The sequence below is a fragment of the Limulus polyphemus genome, unplaced genomic scaffold (genome assembly GCF_000517525.1).
Source record: "Limulus polyphemus unplaced genomic scaffold, Limulus_polyphemus-2.1.2 Scaffold3809, whole genome shotgun sequence".
NCBI classification, from domain to species: Eukaryota; Metazoa; Arthropoda; class Merostomata; order Xiphosura; family Limulidae; genus Limulus; species Limulus polyphemus.
Genome location: NW_013669419.1, coordinates 57,527 through 77,549, shown reverse-complemented (window position 1 = coordinate 77,549; position 20,023 = coordinate 57,527). Strand labels below are relative to the sequence as shown.

Here is a 20,023-nt window from a genome sequence, read left to right as displayed (position 1 = left end):
AAATTAATTAATTTCTTGACGACCTAATATTATATAATGTATCAGTTTACAGTCCCAAGCACATTGTGTGTAATTTGGTTGTTTGTTTAAGAACTCGCCCCGAAGTTTTGGATCTAGCAGGATCAAACTTGGCAGGCGGACTCGTGATTATCCGGGGATTTTCCTATCTATATGGTGTAACCCCCTTACCAAGGTGGTACCAAGTCGGGTTAGCATGCGGCCAAAAGATCACCCAGGCATAATAGAGTTAGGAAACAGGTTTTCAGGGTCGCTGAACTCAAATCTAGCGTCAGATTTTGTGTTCCCAACTCCCCTATGTGATCCCGAGGGTGCTATGTTTGAAACTGTGTTCATATCCCTAATAAATGTGGCACACTTGCTTAGGTAACACGGGTATGTGTCGTAACGGGTTTTTTTTCGGGTACGGACACTCTTTGGGGGATGGCTATAGAAGTAACTGGATATAATGGAAGAATTCGATCGGTACACGTAGCCCTTTATGAATTATGAGGGGACTTCGAAACCCGCAGCGAAGCGTGATTGTTTTATGTTAGTAATAATAACTCCTGCTCAGCTTTCTCTATTATATATTACGTATTACTTTAACAACAACAACATAAGCTTAACTACGTCTAACGATGACAATAACAAGAAGCTATATTCCTTTTTAATGTAGTATCAGAATATTGTATCGTAATAATAACACAAGTTAGTATCCTTTCTTGTTTAACATCATGACATCTTACCATAACAATAACAGTTCCTTCTTTTTTATAATATCGGGATATCTTACTGTAACATTACAAAAAATGAGTGTTTTCTATCTCTCGAATAACACTATTCTCTCTTTTTTTTACTGAAAGAATAACACAAGCTTAGTGCTTTCTCTGTCTCTCTCGTATAACAACAAAACAAGTTTTTCTCTTCATCTAGTATAATACTAAAATATCTTACTGCAACGATAACAAACACGAAGTTCCTTTTCTCTCTTTTAATGTTAGGACCTGTGATCTTAACAACAAAATAAGGTATATTTTTAATATAAGGCACGTAAAACTGTACAGTTGTGACCAGTCACTACTCACATACGCTACAGTCAAACGAAACATTTTACTCAACCAACAAAGAGCACAAGAAGTTTAGGGTACTATTTCATTACGCAACTACATGTAATAAAGTGCGTGATAGTTTGGCAGTAATCAACGTAGCATGCTACCGTCTCTATCAGCGCTCTTATTGAGACACGAAGCTTTAGAGAAAAACTAGTAGTTAATAAATGCAACAGCAGAAAATGAATTTACATAATGAAAGTGCTTTATTTATACATAAAAAAAAGTTCAGGTACCATAAACGCAGTTTTGACGAGAAATGTTTACGTATGAACTCAAAATGGAAACTAACACGAACCAAATTGTAATCATGTGTGCAACTAATAGAAACAAACGCAAAAGAGGTTTGAGATCAACTGCTCTAATCAATTCATTCTCTATGAAAACAAAGGGGTTTCATGCTATCTACTGACACAGTTTGCAGGTTCAGAAACATTTATATTACACTTGCTACCATGAAAGTTCGTCTGTTCTCTGTTGATAAGGTGAAGTTAACGATTTCTCGTTTATTTATTTAACCAACTTGTCTTCTAAAGACACGATGTAGGTAGAACATAATAGAATGTTGCCTTCGAAGTCTAACTTTGTTTCTTAATTCTTCATGGGTTTTTCTCACTATCAATTGTTAGAAATATATCCTTTGTCATTAGATTTTTGTTCATTGTTCCAAACGTATGGAATAAAGTTGATGAAAACCGACAAACAATAACAATATAGGAATGAAAAACAAACTGGAACACGTCTTTAAATAAGAATTTTTACAATGCGGGCAATTAGTATCGATCTTTTCCCAAACTTAATTTGCATTGTGAGATTCAAAATTTGGATGTATTTCACCTCGATTTGTCATTACAGTAATAAAAAACTGTCTCTCGTAAATACTAAGGGATAATCACACTGTATAAGAACAATATGCATTTGTTAATACACTGTCATGTCGTCTCTGATGGAAGCCGTGACACCACGTTAGACATGTTTCACGTCTATGTATGTTTGACGTTCATTGCTGCCTCAGTAAATTTTGCTAGAGGTATTTGTTACGGTCCTTTCAGAGGAAAGGCATTGGTTGAAAAGATTGTTAAATGGTCTAAGGCCAAAAAAAAAAATACAACCATTTAGAGAAGGAAGTATTCTATATTCTCCATAAAAGCAAAAAAAAAAAACTAACACAGCAGAAATTTTGGGACAGTCTCCACATAATGAAGACTGTTGTTGCGAAAGAGAACCTTCCGACTCAAGGAACCATTATGACGAAGCTGTCAATATCTCTTGGTACTATTACCAATACCAGAATTTTAAATTGACAAGCTGCAAGGCAGAACTTATAATGAACGACTACTTTCATGCGAAAAATTGCGGATGAAACTGGAATCACAGCTGTACTATTCTAGTACGTATAGTTATGTCTCTCTATGCAGTTTCCATGGACTATGCATCATTACTCTTGGAAGCCGACATCGACGTATGGTACGGTAGAAATTATGTAAAAAGTGTATCAAGATATTTGGTCTAAAACTGAACATGCCGTCCTTGCTAAAATGAAAATTGCAGTGTTGAGCAAAATTGCGTAATCATTGCTATGAAACTAACCACAATCGACGAGGGATTAAGAAGTTAAAAGCGTGCCAAAACCTTTTAACCCTCATTTGATAGTTCTCACAATGAAAATGAAACCAAACGTTTGTAAACAAAAGAAACTCGAAAAATAATATTCATAAGATCCCTGAATTTTCCTCACACATTTTCGATAGTGCTGGGTCGTATTATTAGGTCAGATACTTACATGGTTATAACAGATAGATAAATAAAACAGTTACTAACACTTTTATCTAAGACGTCACTTGACAAAATTATCCACCACCGCTAAACATTTTCAATAGATTATCAAACGAGAACATTGTAACAAATGTCTTTGCATTCCAGTAAAACATGGCCTGACATGGCCTTGTGGTTAGAGCGCTCAACTCGCAATCTGTGAGTCGCGGATTCAAATTTTCTTCATCGAACATTCTCGTCCTTTCAGCCGAGGGGCATTATAACGGGACGGTTAATTCTACTATTCGTAGTAAAAGAGTAGCCAAAAAATTGACGGTGGGTGGTGTTGACTAGCTGCCTTCCTTCTAGTCTATCACAGCTAAATTAGGGACGACTAGCGCGGATAGCCCTTTTGTAGCTTTGCGCGAAATTCAAACCAAACCAAACAACCTTTTACAACGACATCTGGAGTAAGAACCTGACTTTGACCACCGTAAGACAAAAGACTGTTTTCACTTTAAAAAAGGGAACTACGAAGTTAAACACAAGTTATTAAGTATCATAGTATTAAAATAAAAACAGCTGAGAAACATGTTATTCTTGTTAAAGTTCGGTTACTTTGTTGATGAATTTTAGATGTGTTTTAATTACTGTATGATGATCTAAGCCGATATAATAATCAATCTTCGTTTTCAAATGACTTATTTGCGTATAGAATTTCTTAAAACTAAGTTAATTAAAAATATCTGCATCAAATGGGGTAGCTATCTATGATAGAAATAATTCACAACAATGAATTACCACAGATAGGAACACTTTAAATAAACAAGTACCAAATCGAAGACGTACTTCGCAATGTAGCCTCCCATTGGTCCAGCCCCATTCCTGTCGTCCATAACTCTTGCTGGCTGGTTTCCCACTATTTTCCCATCTTCATTACCTTTCCACGTGCTTGGGTCTTCCTTGAACTCTTTGGACCTGTAGAATATAGCAGTTAACTTTCTCGAGAAAATACAAAGAAAAATAATTCATCTTTTACTCTTTGAAGAAGAAATCTTCTGAACCATTGTAAACGCATAACATCGAGTTTTCATCTCTTTTTGTAAGTGAATGTTTAGGAATAAATCAGGTAATCTGAATAGAAACAACTCTGTTATTTATTTATTTTCTAATGAAAATATATTTGTGTTTTAATTCAACTAAGACGTTTTCGATTAAACGTACATACTTTCTAGATTTATATTTTGTGGCCTAAGCAGAACAATTTCCGAAAATTTAGATAATAAATAACATTTTATTAACTCTCTTCAAATTATATTAATAAGAATAATACAAAATTATCCCAATCTGATGTATTCGCTATTGAGTAAGACCAACAGAATAAAAATCACGTATAGTTTGATTAGTAAACACTTAAACCGCAACACATTTATCGGAAGAATCTACACACTTCAGCTATTTGTGTATTAATCACTTATTTGGCTTAGCATTTCTTAATACTATTATAGAATTACTTATGAGACTTTCTAGTTTTATATCAAATATCCCGAAACGTTGATTACCGCCAAACAAATTAGGTTAGAAAGTTAAAATCATATAGTTACTTTACGGTTACTGTAAAATTAATAGACAAATAAAATGTATACTATAAAACAACATTTAAAACTCTCTCACTACGGTCTCGGTCCCTGGGACTGACCTCGTAACCATTATGTGCTTGTTATAGTTTATTACTATAACTTTTAAAATAGGTTGCATATTTTCACGACATTTTGCAGGTTATCAGTAATCATTACAAGGTTTGGTAAATAAAATGTCAGATTTATTTATTAAATTTTAAGATTTTTTAAGTAATAATTTGGTCATGCATTTTTCTTTTTGAATGTTGACTATCCGACATACAAAGTAATTTTGATTTTAAGATTAAAAATACTATTATCCATCAGAAAGTTGTCAAATTGCACATGCGAAATATTTATAACCTCCTAATAGTCTCCAATTAATTCTTAAACGTTGTTTTAGAAATAACTTTATATTTTATCTGTTATTTTCACTATTGTATCTCTGTATGGGTTTGGTCGATTTGACCGACTTCGTAATCAGCAACAAAAAAATCGATATAAATTATGCTTTTTTCATTCTAGAATGACTACAAATTATAATAAGAAACCACAAATGTTTTGTCTAAATAGCTTAAATCTTATACAATTATACATCTCTCTCTCTATATATATATATATATATATATATATACGTGTGTGTGTGTTGTTTATTTTCATTTAATTGTTACTTTTACCAACCGTGTCTAACTAACATTACAGAAATTGCAATGACGCGGCACATGTGTAGTAATGTACCGTATCCAATAGTCTAAAACTGGCTTTTACAAAACGACCTGTCTTCGGTTTGTTCTAGTGAACCAGTACTTTGTAAAATACAGTCACTACTCATATTTCGGTTGTAATACATTAAATATGCATATATATTATTACTATTTACAAATAAGTTATAAAATTTAGTTATTTTTTAAAGCATAGAACAGTGAATAAAAAAATATAGAAAACAACGATTTTTCTACGTACAAATTTTGTACTCGTTTGCCATGCTTGCTGTAATTTGCTAAGCCTTGTCAAATTTCGTACGTGGAACGTGTAAAACAAAAAATTTTTGTTTTGGTTATATATAGGCATTTTGAAGCAGCCAAATATTATAAACTACTCTATCAATGTTGCAAAATTCCACTGTAACTAAACCGTATTTGAGTAAAAACAAATATTGTTTTTCAGAAAACATTTTCACTTACCACTTCCTTCAGCGATTCAAGAGAAAATTACCAGGGGGACATTCTGAGATTTCGATTGGTTATTCTCACACCATAGAAAGAAGTAGGTATACGTAAGCAAGTATTTCCAAAAATGGAAAGAGGTGAGCGAGATCACTGTGTTTGATTCAGTAAATAGAAAAGATAGGATGTTCTTATTTTATATTCCAGCTTTTCAATATCGGTAATTTGAGTTCCTAATTCGTACAAATCTATAGACTTTGTACTTGAACATCACAAATAATTTGAACCAAAGCTGTATTCAACATGCCATGTTGAATACAGGAATATACTTAGGAATTTTAATATTTACATGTAAATTTAAAATTAATTAATGTATAATACTAAAATTAGAATTATAATCTACAATGTGATACCAAACGTATCGGCATACATTCATAAAATAGTAGATCATTAAAATTTTGAATGCACATCTACAAACGTGATGACATGCTCTTTGACTCCTTACCATTGGAAGACCCCTAGCGACAGGGTGATAATATCACATCTCAATGAGCATAAGCTCGATTCTCTTTAACCACGTATTTTTTACTAGGGTTAAGCGTGAACTATAGGTTAGTGGAGTGTAAATCCGGAGGTCCAAGATTCTCACTCTATTGTCGCAAAGTTGCACTCCGCACTTGGGGCATTATAAGATGACGGTCAAAACTTACTATTGAATTAGAGTAGCTCAAAAGTTGGCGCTAGGTGCTGTTGACTAGCTGTCTACTCTCTAGTCTATCAACTCAAAATTATAGATGGCTAATACAGATAGTACTTGAGTATATTTACACTATTATCCGAAATAAGCCAAATGTGGATTTCTAGTAAGTAAAATATAGAACGTCACCACTCAGCCTGTTGCACATACGTCATTACCGATGAGGCCATCAAGTCGGCTGAGGTACAACATAAGGTTTTCGTGAACCTGATACTTATATCATTTATAAGCGAGACATTAATCCTTATCATGTTCGATATCTCATCGACAATAATTCTTCTGTTTTATTGCTACTACCAATAAATATAAAATATACAGGGGTGAACTTCAGGTAAATTATTATACCAGTACTCCATATACAAGCAGAGTAAGACCGTGACTATGTACATGCACGTTAACCTCCATGACTTTTACAGCTGTTTTATAATTTCATAGCATATAGTATTGTAAAAACGATACTACAATGCGATATTTAACATTTATAACATACCACTACTCATTGCCTCTAAAATCATTTGCCGGGATTAAACATACTGATGCGTACTGCTTGAACACCAATTATATTTAAAAAGCGGTTTTATCTCCGAAAATCTGTTGCATTTGTGTGACAGTCTGAGCAAGTGTTGCTTTATCACTGATCAAATCGGTCTATAATAACAATAAATCTGCTATGTGACGCATTTCCAAGAAAAAGCACTGTATGAGATAAACATATATCATAATTAGAAACTAAACTCACAAGGTTTGGCAATACTGCTTTCTGGAAATATACTTACAGTGTTTTAATACAACGACAAGGTTTTTTGGTACTTTTGATATTTTCAACTCGAGCAGCACCTTATGCAATACATAAATTTAGCGGTCAGATTAGAGCCCCTAAGACTTAGACATATACGGTTGACATTTAATATGGAATACTTTTTCAAACCACAAAGTGTAATATTTCTCACGTTTAAGATTGGAAAACAGAATTATTAAGATTCATCAAGCTTTGTGGTAAAGTTATGTGATTACCCAGATAATATACATAAAACTAATGTTTGGTTAATCCTTGCAAACACAAATCAGTAGAAGTAATGGTCAGTACTTCGTATGCCTTCAGAGACAGCTCCTACATGATGTGGCATGCTCTACACCAGGATATAGGCTGGAATATCTCGCCATGTAGCAAGAATAGCCTGGTGAAGATCATATACGTTGTTAGGTTAACGAAGTAATGAAATGGGTGAGTTCTACCCAAAGGTTCTCTATTGGGTTCATATCTCCATGTGCTCCACCTCCTACTCTTAGAGAAAACTGTGGATCATTTGGGCTTTGTGTGGTCTGACGTTGTCATCTTGGCAAACAAAATTTTCCAGAAGGGCTCTTCTAGCCAACTGAGTCAGGATTTCCTCTAATATGAGCCTGTGCTGGTTTTTATCCAGCTTTCCATCAAGAGTGGAAGGCACCACAGACTGTCAAACCATTATCTCCTGATTACACTTTTTGCTGGATGCAGTCATCGTTCTAGGCTTCATGGATTTGCCTTCACACTCTGACATACCCATCATGGTGTAAGGCTTCAAATTTAACTTCATCACTAAATGCCACGTGTTTCCGGTTTCCAGGCTACCATCTTAGGTGTTCTTTTGCCCACTGAAAACGAAATTGGCGATGACCTTGGATCAGTTTGGGCTTTATTAATGGGCGTCTTGCACGATAAACAACCTTTAACAATTGGTGATTGACCAGAGCTCTTGTTACGGGCACGTTTGTGATTTCCCGCTATTTCAGCTCGTAGGATATATTTCTCTTGGCTATTTCTGCACAACCGGAACAGCTTGGCGGTCATTTCAAGCTGTATTCTTCCGCAGGCGACATGGTTTGCTTCTTGAGACATATCTTCCGATTACACTCTTTCTTTTCATAATATTAGAGACAGTGTCCTAGCTTATACCTAACTGTCTGGCAATATGACAATGCTTGATGCTATTACGACATTATTTTGTTCGATGATAGTAGTTCAAAAGTTGGCGGTGGTGCGGCTGATTTGCTGCCTTCTCTCTGTTTTACCAGTTCAAAACTAGAGACGACTATGCGCAAATAGTCCTTGTGCAGCTTTGTGTGAAAACTCTTAAGGCAAAACATTTTCTAGAAGAACACAAGGCAAATAATATGTGAAGTGTAGAATCCTATGCTATTAAATATTATAGATCTCATCAATAAAACTGTACGATAGATTGTTTAGGCAGAGTATTCATTATGAAACTTTGTAGAATGGAAGTACTGCCTTTTATAGAGACACAAGACGGAAGACTTTCGAAACGTCGTTCTCTACACTTGTGTCTCTACAACAGGAAGTTGCTTTCCATTCTACAAAGTTTCATCAAAGCTGTACGAATTTCTTTTGAAGTAATAGAGCATAGATAGCCTATGTGCTAATGTAGCTATGTAGAGTAATAGAGCCTATGTGTAGCTTTGTACTAACACAATCAAACAATTATTACATGACTAAAACAAGTCTAGTTTTATTGTAGTTCAGAAATATAACACCCAAATCGTTTGATAATTCAAAATTAGAATCACGCTACCAAACTGAATAGACAGAGACCATGAACAACCCTACCAAAACTGAATCATATTACCAAACGGAAAAGACAGAGATCTTGAACAAACCTACAAAAACTCTACAGGTTAAAACAGACTGTTGTTAGTTGACGAAAAAAAAGATCCTTGTTGTCACACAGCCAAGCTTAATTGAGTTTCTCTATATCTCGTTGTTTTTGTATATATATATATATATATATAATTATGTTTAACAAGGCAGATCGTTTTTATAAACATACTTTATGATAAATTATTTTACGAATTTTGTGTATCATTGTGTATTTACTTTCGTTGCAGGGACAATGTATACTTACTTGTTCCATAACAATGTGAAACGTATTTGTTGCAGGAACAATGTATAATCGCTTGTTCCACGAATATTGTTACCGGACGTTAAACACTTACTCGTTGCAGGGAAATTATAAACTTACTTGTTGCAGGGACATACACAGATACCACAACACTTCTCCATTCCTGTCAAATTTTTTTCAGCTTCTTTCATGTCTGCATTGATCTTGTCCATGTCTTCTTCGATACGATCCAGTTGTTCTAGATAGTAAGGTGACAAGGTATTTAAAAATTCACGTGTCAATTAAACACTTTAAAACTTTGTTTTTATACATCGGTATTGATATGCGACACCTATCACAAAAAATACTTTAAACACTGATGATGAAGAAAATAATTATTTCGATATGTAATCTATATCTATTCTAGTTTTTTACAAATCCAAGCCTTTTACAACCATAGCTAGGTTCTACTCAATTCACTTATTTACGTAAACTATGGTTTGGGGGGCCTTCTTTTGTTACTTTTGTACTGTTTCTTTGAAATTTAAGTCCAGAATAACGTTAGTCAGTCAGTCAGTAGGAGTTTAGGAAGTACATACATCTTAGATTCTGTTTTAAATATTGTTCTACATTAAAAACTAAATTATAAAATATTATTTGATATATATTATATAGGGGTAATGCATTATGATATACTGTAAATAATTGCATCTGCAGTTTATTTATAAAAAACAATTTTTATATTCGAGGAATATATATATATTCCTTATATTAAATCTTGAATGAGTAACAAACAAGTCACATGTATACGCGTATGTCACTCTGATTGTTAAAAATATCCCTCCGCCGGCAACCTTTCAAGTCACACCCTATATAATAATACTTGTACCATATAAGTAATTATAAGAAAAAGTTTAAAGCTTTCATTAACACCTAGTTTCATAAAAAATAATTTGGACAATGAATATTTTTCCCAACCGACAAGGAGCATAATTGATACATAATATATTAAACAATTTAGCCATATAAAAATACATAGAGCATTCTATTATACAGATTTATCCTTAATACTTAACTTCTCTTCTTGCAACATGCACTCAAAATCGTCCATACGGACATGCTCAGCATTTATTTAAATTGATAATTAACCTTGGTCCAGCTAAAATGGTTATCTTCACAATATATTACTGAAACAGGTGGTAACAATACGTTTTATCTTATTACATTACGTTTTATTGTAATAGTAGTATTCTATAAGTTTTAATTGTATTGTTAAATCGAAAAATCGAGATAAAAAGCATTAGGCATTTTTTTTAAATTTAATGCGGGATATATTTCTAAACCTAACTAATTCTATCATAATACGATAACACTGAAAAAAGGCTTTTTTGTTACAAGAAAAACGCAGATATATTTGGAACAAGTGCGATAGGTTATTTTGGAACTTTTTTTTTCTAATTGATGTGTAACTAGCTGAGCGAATGATGAATGAACTATTTGTACATTTTAAAGGAACAGCACGTGTAATGTTTGATAAAGTACCATATTTGTAATTATATGTTCAAATATGTGCTTTACTAATATTCTGTGACAAGTTAGTGGAGTTTAAAACGAAGTTTAAAATTTTAAAATCAGATTGAACAGGATAAAACTCTAATCACATGTATTTATTAATTATACCATATTTCTAATTATATGACATAAAATATTTATAAAAACAACAAACGTATAAAGTTTTCTTTTATATTAGTTTTTACTAGTTTTACAGATTATGTCATCATAAGTTCTTTATTGGTCTTAGTTATTTTAATTTTGACAGAACTGGAACTCTGTATTAAAATTTAATTAGATTCTTAATACAGATACAAATTTAAACATTAATTACTTCTTTTCTCACTCTATATTAGATAATGCCAGTTTTAATTGTTAATTATTATTCTACATCAAACATCTAATTTACATGATAAGTACTCTTAAAGAGAAAAATACACATTTATATAGGGGTGTTATCTTACCTCCCTGGTCATCTAAAGCCACGAGAGTTCGAATCCCTGCCTCTTTACTCTAACAATAGAAATGATAGACAAGAAAGAAAAAAACCATATTTTTGTATCAGAGCAAGAAAAGTAATTCTATAGGACAACGCTCAAAATGCAAGTTGTTAACATGGCAAAAAACAAAAAAGAGAGAGAGATAAGCTGTTTTAGATCGGGCAATTAACAGAAAGACAGATACAACGGAGTTGAAGAAAAAGAATGTATTTCCAGTTTTATAACACAAGAACCTCATAGTTTCCTCGCTTTTTTACCTCCTTGCTCATCCTGCGCCACCAAAGTGCGAATGCCTGCATCTTTGCTCTAAAAGTGTACATTAAAAATTGGTTTTCATTAAATGATAAAGCACATCACAGGAAACATACTATTAGGTTAAAACAACATAAATTGAATTTTGAACCATCTAATTAATGCTTCAGAAGATAATAATTTGAATCTTATTTCTAAAGAATGAAACCTACACTGCTATTAAAATAAAAAAATAAACAAATTAACTAAAATGAAAAAAATAAGTATATAATTTAAGTTTAAACAATCAAATATACCATATGTAATGACTGACAGCTTCAAAACTCTTACATTATAAACTTATGACATTATTCATGTGACAAGGGTACTGTGTCATGCTCACATGAATGATATCATAGTACTTTAAGTTCACTGTGACACAGTACCCTTGTCACATGAATAATGTCATAGTACTTTAAGTTCACTGTGACACAGTACCCTTGTCACATGAATAATGTCATAGTACTTTAAGTTCACTGTGGGTACTATGTATTGTGAACTTAAAGCAAGATATATTACATGTGAGAATGGGTATTAGTGTATCATGAACTTAAAGTAAGATATATTACATGTGAGCATGGGCACTAGTGCATTGTGAACGTGATATCCAGTATCACGACAGTGAGAGCATGAGTTTAAAAACTACATTTCTATATGTTGCTTTAAGTAGCTCCATAGTTTGTCTCTTCTGTTACTTTTGGTCATTCTATAGAGTTCAGACTGAGTACAATAGTCCTGTTTTTGAGAGCACGAACTTTCGAACATACATTAGATACCGTAATTGTTTCATGCAAACGAGATATAACTCTTTCGAATGTAATGTACAACATTTCTGGATTTAATTAACCACATGGATTGTGCAACACGAGATTTTAAAGATATTTAACGCGTAATTTAAAAGAAAGTATTTAGTTCTTATAACATAATGATGTGTGGAAGCAGCGGTGGAAGAAATCACTACAGTAATAATGCCAAGGGTCGCTCGCTGTCTTATTCATAAAACGAGATTGTTTCTCTTCAAATTTTTCCCACCACTGTTCTTTTCAGTCTATGCACATATTGCTGGCAAAAATAATAAGCATCATATAAAATATCATTGATTTTTCTGTTTTTCAATATACCCTTGTAAAAATACAATACTCCGTGAAAAAAGAAAAAGAGACTGAACCTTTTTAAAAGGTGTATATCTACATCTGGATATTCATAAAACTATACCTCATCCACTCCTCTCAGGATCTTAACTTTTAAACTTAAAATGAACAAGATATTGGACTCAAAACAGTGTCCAACACCCTCATAGGTATAGACTATAGCATTACAGGTGACACGTGTAAGCTTTGGATTATGTGGCCACTAGTTACCTCACAATCATTGGCTCTATGTTTTATTTACAATATTGCATGTGTGCGTTTCCTTAAATAACCGGCAATAATGAAGTCCCAAAAGATCCAACTAAACTCACTACAAGATATTCCATTACAGAATCATTGGTAAGAACTACCGATACACAATTATTCCAACAAAACAAAAAAGTTGTTGTTTTCTTTTTTTGTTATTTAAAAACGATTCATTATCAACCACTTTAAACATTGATTACATTGAAATGTCAATAATTTACACGATCTTTTACCAAACCAGCATACAAAATAGATGAGAATTTTCGAAACTCTGTAGCCCAGAATGTCTTTTGTGGCGCTACAACTTGTGAAGAGACAAGATTTATAGGGTTTCTGAGTCCTGTTTAATAAACTATATAGTAACCTAACTTAACTTGGGTGTATCAATAATATTATGGCATTGCGCCTAATTCATAAGTCGATACTATACAGCGGACCGACTGTTTATTGATTCACTTTCCACAATTGAAACAAATCATCTTTTGTAATTTTTAAAATGTTTCTATCAGTAAATTAGCTTGTTTTAATCAATGAAAGCCAATTTTATTTAAATTTATATTAAACAACACTCTCGATGTTTCTTCCTGTCTTAATAACACTCTGACCTGATTCTTCTAGTCTTAATAACACTCTGACATATTTATTCCTGTGTTAAACAACAGCTTACACTATTTCTTCTGGTGTTAACTCGCATGTTACGTTTCGGATCATATTGACCTAATGCAATTTGAAACAGAAATAGACGGGAATTCATGAAATATTTTTCTTTGCATGGCTTTCAGTGTTTTGTGTTAAATATTAGAAATTAATGCAAACTATCATTACAAAAAACTCAAAGATAGATTTAATTGCATCATAACGTTCTGGAAACCAATGTCTCGTCAAATATACCCGAAACTTCTGCAGTGTTTCTTTTTGTATTAAACAACACATTATAGTATTTCTTTCTGTGTCAAACAACAGTTTTACAGGGCTTTTTCCTGTGTCAAACAATACACTTTCGGTGTTTCTTTCTGTGTAAAACAACTTTAAACTGTTTCCCCCTGTGTTGAAGAACACACCTACTGTTTCTTCCTGTGTCAAACAATACACCTTCAGTGTTTCTTCCTGTATTGAAGAACGTCTACAGTGTGTCTTCATGTGTAAAACAACAATCTTACATTGTATAATAGAGTTTCTTCTTCTATAAAAAACACTCTATTAATGTCTTTCTTTTTGCATAAAAACACTTACGATGTCTGTTTTCTCTGTTGGGAAAGAATTTGAAATCTTTCAATCCTAACAGCCCTATATAATTAGAGGCCCATAGAGTTCACGCATAACAGTCCCTAATTTGAATTGCTGAGCAGTCAATATGAAAATCAGAAGATTACACAGAAGAATTTCAACACTGGAAAGATTTAGAATGTCAACTGAATATAAGCCAAACAATTGATACGGATAATTCGTGCCTAATTAAAGAAGTGGGTAAGCTGTGCTTGAAACTTATTACCTACATTACAGTTAATGAAACCCAAACCATTGCTCTTCATGAAAGACATGTGGAACTATTCTAACGTGAAAATGGAACTTTCTTGAAATTTGTTTAATACTGGGCGATGTGTCATCATGCCATGAAAGTACACATTAGGAGAATTAGCACGCAATAAATTCATAAATACTATCTGATTCAATTAGTGTCCAACGACATCCAGACATAAAAATGTAAATTACTCGATTATACGTCAGTCATAAACCACATAGAGTATATGATAATGATCGCTTGTTTATTTTTTTACGACTTTAAAGGTATTTGCGACAGAAGATGGTGAGATCACTTCATATAATGGTTTTCATTGTTTTTCACCACCTAATCCACCTGGGAAGTCCAGCAACATCGATATCTTTACCCACATTGAATGTGATGAACTGCAGTATTAAACTGTCATTAAAGTCCGAATAAACGACGCGTAGTTATATTCCACAAGACGAGGAGAGGTTAATTTGGGGCGGACGGTTTGATTTTTAGTCTAACGAATCGCATAACCAGTTATCTTGGAAGGTTAATGAGCTTTTATCTTATGGCACAGGACTGTGGCAGTTGCTGGCATTCGTAAGCTCTATGCAGCAATGCGAAACGGGATTTATATGCAAATTCAATAGGAACAGGCCAATAACCTTTGGAATGTGCTGTCCAATACTTTTGGAAATATAATGTAAATATATATATAGATACATATGTATATATATTTATATATATCATATATTGAAAGCCCTAAAGAAGTGTCGAATAAAGTAAGTATTTCTTCAGGTTAACTTCAGATCAAAGCAAACTACATGCTTAGATCAAAACTAAAAATCAACCCAATAACGAGTAGAACTAACTAATTATGCCTTTCTAACGTTGTTACTAACGAATATTAGATTTTTTAAAGCAAAGCCACAGTGAACTATCTCCTTTGTCTGCGGCGCGGCAGTAGAATCCAGGATTTTACTATGGCAAATTTGTAAGCTTACAATGTGCCACTGGGGGGTGTAAAGATTAGAATGTATTCTTTCATTAGTTGGGTAGCCTCACTTTTAACGATCTTTTCGACCGTAAACCCAGTAATATCACACGAGATTCGTCCAGCCTTGGAGATTTACGTTAGTTCTAAATCCACATACCAAGCCAACAATGCAAAACAATATCTATAATAAAACTATAAGTAAAAGTATAATAAAAAAATGAAAAATAATACAACTAGGTATATTAACAATCCAACTAGTACAGCTAGTGAAAGCATATTAAGAAAAGAATATAGCATTCGTATAGCAATGATATGATATTTTCTAATAAATAACTGTCTTTCAAAAATAGTTAGAGATAAAATAGAGGGCTAAGAGCAGTTTTAAGATCTTGGATTTTGATAGGTTGAATAAAAGATACATCGTTGAATTTGGTTTTCTATTGATGTTTTTTTCTTTATCTATATGTAAATAAATTGGTTCGAGGCAAAAGTCTGTTACTTATGTTATTTCAAATATTATTTTCTTCTTGAAGAAAAAAAGAAAATGAAATTCTTTAATCGATTTCATGAATTTAATCTCCGTACTTAAATATTTGAAACTAATACAAGGTAAGCATTCACGTCGTCGGGCTGGAATGAAACTTCTTTAAAAATTTACATTTGAGTTTAGTGTTCTACTCATTCTGTAGCCAGTCGTGTATAAAACATAGTAGCATCAATTTGGAAATATCATTTAATTAAAATAACAGAGTATGTAAAAACAAGAACAAGAAAAACGCTTACCTCCTCGCATAACGCCATCATCCGCCTGGTAGCTTCCAGAGACTTAAAAAAAATATATATATTTATTTATCATCATAAAATCTGCATCTACTTTATTCGAAAAGTAGTGGAAAAATCAAGAGATCAACAGACTAAAAAAAACAAATAAAATTTCTAGTTAGGTAATTTTCTACTTAGAAATTCCATTTATACATTCAAAAGTAACAACAGTAAAAACCCTTTTGTTTCTACAAAGGCTAGAGTACGTCATATTAAAATAAATTTGAATATGCAAATCAGCAATTCATTAGATCACCACAGCCGATGTAAAGTCACAATTCAACGGCATCTATCAGAACTGTATCTTATTTTGCGTTATTTAGGCAGTGTGCGATTCCATAGAAAACTGATTACTTTTGGGACGGGTATGATTTTTCAAAATATTCATACGCTTTCAAAACATTGTGTTCAGAGACTTAGAACTTCCACACGAAGACATACCTCTGAAGTCGCCAGATGCAGCGCCCATGGAATTATTTGTGATTTGCTTGTTGAAAAGTGTGCTGGGAAATCGTTGTTCTCGTGCAATAGATTACTTATATAAAACTTGTTTGTTTGTTGTAAAACACAAAGTTAGACAAAGGACTATCTGTGTTCAGCCTACCGCAAGTGTGGAAATCCAATTTTTATTATAATAAGCCCTCAGAACTTACTGCTCAGTCAATGGGGATCTTTATAGAAAATAGACAGAGAGGAGAGGTGCGTTTTAGACATGACAGCCTTACGATGGAACTCTTTACACTACAATTAATGCTGCAGGGTTATTATAGCGATGAAAGATCGTCAGAGAGTGTTTGACGAGACGTGTCGACAGGGAACGACGTGGTGAGAATCGTTTGACTATAATGTATTTCAACGTTTGTACATCAGTGAATTAAAATTGTAAAAATAATATATACCTTTTAAAAATAATTCAGTTGAAAAGTTTCTATACTCGGAAAAAAAAAAATTTGGACAGAAGAATTATAAAATGGTTTCCGTTTTCGCACAAACAAACACTGCCTTTTAAACGTAACTTTAAATGTAATTATAAAAAAACATTCATGGAACAAAGCTACAAAGCACGTGCATGATTTTCAATTCCAGTAAAGATTAATTATTCTTATTGTTTCATTAAGATGTTATTCAACATTACGTACTTTAAGATAAAGATTCATAGAAAAAGCTTCTTTTGTCTAAAAACAGACTTCATAAGTAAAAATAAATCAGTGTGCTTTCATTGTATTTTAATATCGTTTACCGGTATGTTTTCACGTGCGCTGAATGAAGATGAAAGAGAAACAAATGAAATTGGAGCAAGATATGAGGAAATAACTTATTAATGTTCTTCACCTTTTTTCGGTATCTATGATTATAGCACCTCTTAGAATTGTTTTTAATGTGTTGTAGTGGAATATATTTCCACGCAAACACTAATTTGTGTAAAAAAAACACCTTTTTAACAGTATTGCATCTACTTTCAGTCAACTTTGAAAATAACATGTGGAAAAACAAATTATTGGATGATTTAACTTACACTCTGGTTTGTGGTTCTACATACTATCGCCATTCGAAAGGAAACCAATGAATTAATTCCTTGTATTTATAAAACAATACACAAATACAAGAACTTAAAGTAATGTTTAAAGCTGTTACTCAACATCTTTGGTAAGGTTTTAATAACATAAAGTATCATTTTTTATATTTTTAGAAAACCAGAATAATTTCTGTATATTAAAGACCTCACACATCTTGTCCAACGTTACGTGTATTTATATTCATAGTTTCTACTCTCGAATGTAAAATACGAACACATGAATATAATACTATTCTGCATTCACTCGTGTATGAAAAAAAAAACAAAAAACGAAACGCTTTCAAAAATGGGTAAAACGATACAAAAGAAGCCTGTTATAGACAATTTACTTGCATGGTGGTTGTATCTATAATGTTAGCATAGGGAAGATACAGTTATTGTTGCCCACAATACTTACAAAAAAAATCGAAATACTTATAACATTTCCCTATCTGTATGTTTAAGAAACTATGAAACACGTACACGTACAACCGTTGAGACAGTCTCTTTATCCCTCTAGGAACACGTGGACGATATGAATTTATTACATCTTCAGAGCTTGGGAAGTAAATTTAATAGACAGATCAGCTTTTTTTCATTTAAAAGGCAGGATTGTGACAGAGATTCAGACACATGCGATGCCTGTAGGATGTAGTTTTCATTATTATTTCTAAACACGTATGGTGTCTTAATTTCATCACGCATTCGTAAATTTAATGTCAACATATTTACAATAAAAAGTAAATTAATAAATAATTAGGAACAGTGCTTTTTATTTAATGCTCACTTATCATTCTTTACCCTCCCCTCCCCCCACACACATCAAAACGAACCAAAGTATAATATTGGATTTTCTAAAATTGTTAGTCTGTGTTTATTTTATAACTATCTGTGTATAGCCGTCAGTAATTTCGAACTGACACAGCAACCACTACCAACTCTTGGGTTACTCTCTTCTTTGATCAAATAGTGAGAAAAGTTATCGCATCCACAGCTCGAATTCACAGTACGAGTACGCTGACCACTGGGGCACTCTTGCTCCACAGACAAACAGATCGATAGATAGATAGCCTATTTACAAAACACAAGAAAGTGTGTGAAAAACTGTTGTTCTCGCTAGCTCTTACATTAACTTCGTGATGTGTGTTTGTCCACGAATTCCTTCAACGGTTTTAGAGCTACCCAGGACCAAACTTGGCAAGCGGACTAAGGGAAATTTATATGGCATAGTCTCCCTACAAAGTCACCCAGTCATGATGGAGGTTAAGGAGTAGGCTTTCAGAGTCGCTCAACCCGAATCTGGCATAGGTATTTCTGTTACTGCCCCTCACCCTAGGGATCCAGGGGATACCTTATTACGAAGTGTGTTCATACACTCACTCACATGCTAGAGGGACCAAACGTGGCTCACGTGTTCATGTACCTCGGGCGAGTGTCTTAACGATATTTTTTTTCCGGATACGGACAATCCTTGGAGTAGATATAAAAGTAACTGTAACAAAAGTAATAAAATGGCACCAGAGCGTGTTACTAAATGGCCAAAGTGTAAGACAATGAGGTTATGGATGATGTGTAGGCAGATGTTTCTTACGTGGTTGACGATTGAGCCACCAGAGAGTATTGTAGGTTGTCATGCCCAACAGTTTAAATCGTTTGTTTGTTGTTAAACGGAAAGTTACACAATGAGTTATCTTTGCTGTGTCCACCATAAGCAGCGAAACCCATATTTTAACATTATAAGCCTTCAGACTTTTCGTTGAGCCACTGAAGGTCATGGTCAACAGATATCAACGTTCTTCAGTATGTGATTACGTTATACTGAACATTTTTAAATTTTACAGTTTGATTTATTATAGATCATACTTCATGAATAGTTGTGTATTTCAATCTATGTATAGACCTGTTTTCCATAAAACATACAAACTCTAGATAATCTTATCTGTACAGTAACATTCTATGTAGTCCTGAAAGAACTGTTTGTGTGTGTGTGTGTGTGTGTTTTTGACGCCCTATATATAAAATGTTCAAACTCTACATATGTATCACTAATTATAATGTAATACAGTCGGACTTTATGTTTACATTTGTGACTATATATATTGGTGTACTTTGGTGACAGATTTTCTTGTAGGCAGA

General features: G+C 33.1%; 1 protein-coding gene across 1 annotated transcript in view; it reads right to left on the bottom strand.

Moving 5' to 3' along the window:
- The window catches only part of LOC106470079 (synaptosomal-associated protein 25-like), a 38,476-nt gene that overhangs the window by 6,934 nt on the left and 11,519 nt on the right, over positions 1-20,023 (bottom strand). The window contains exons 2-5 of the mRNA XM_022398619.1: positions 16,294-16,335; positions 11,298-11,346; positions 9,424-9,541; positions 3,714-3,842 (exon numbers count right to left, since the gene is read on the bottom strand). Of these exons, the coding sequence (XP_022254327.1) occupies positions 3,714-3,842; positions 9,424-9,541; positions 11,298-11,346; positions 16,294-16,335 (338 nt within the window). The remainder of the gene's footprint in view (positions 1-3,713; positions 3,843-9,423; positions 9,542-11,297; positions 11,347-16,293; positions 16,336-20,023) is intronic.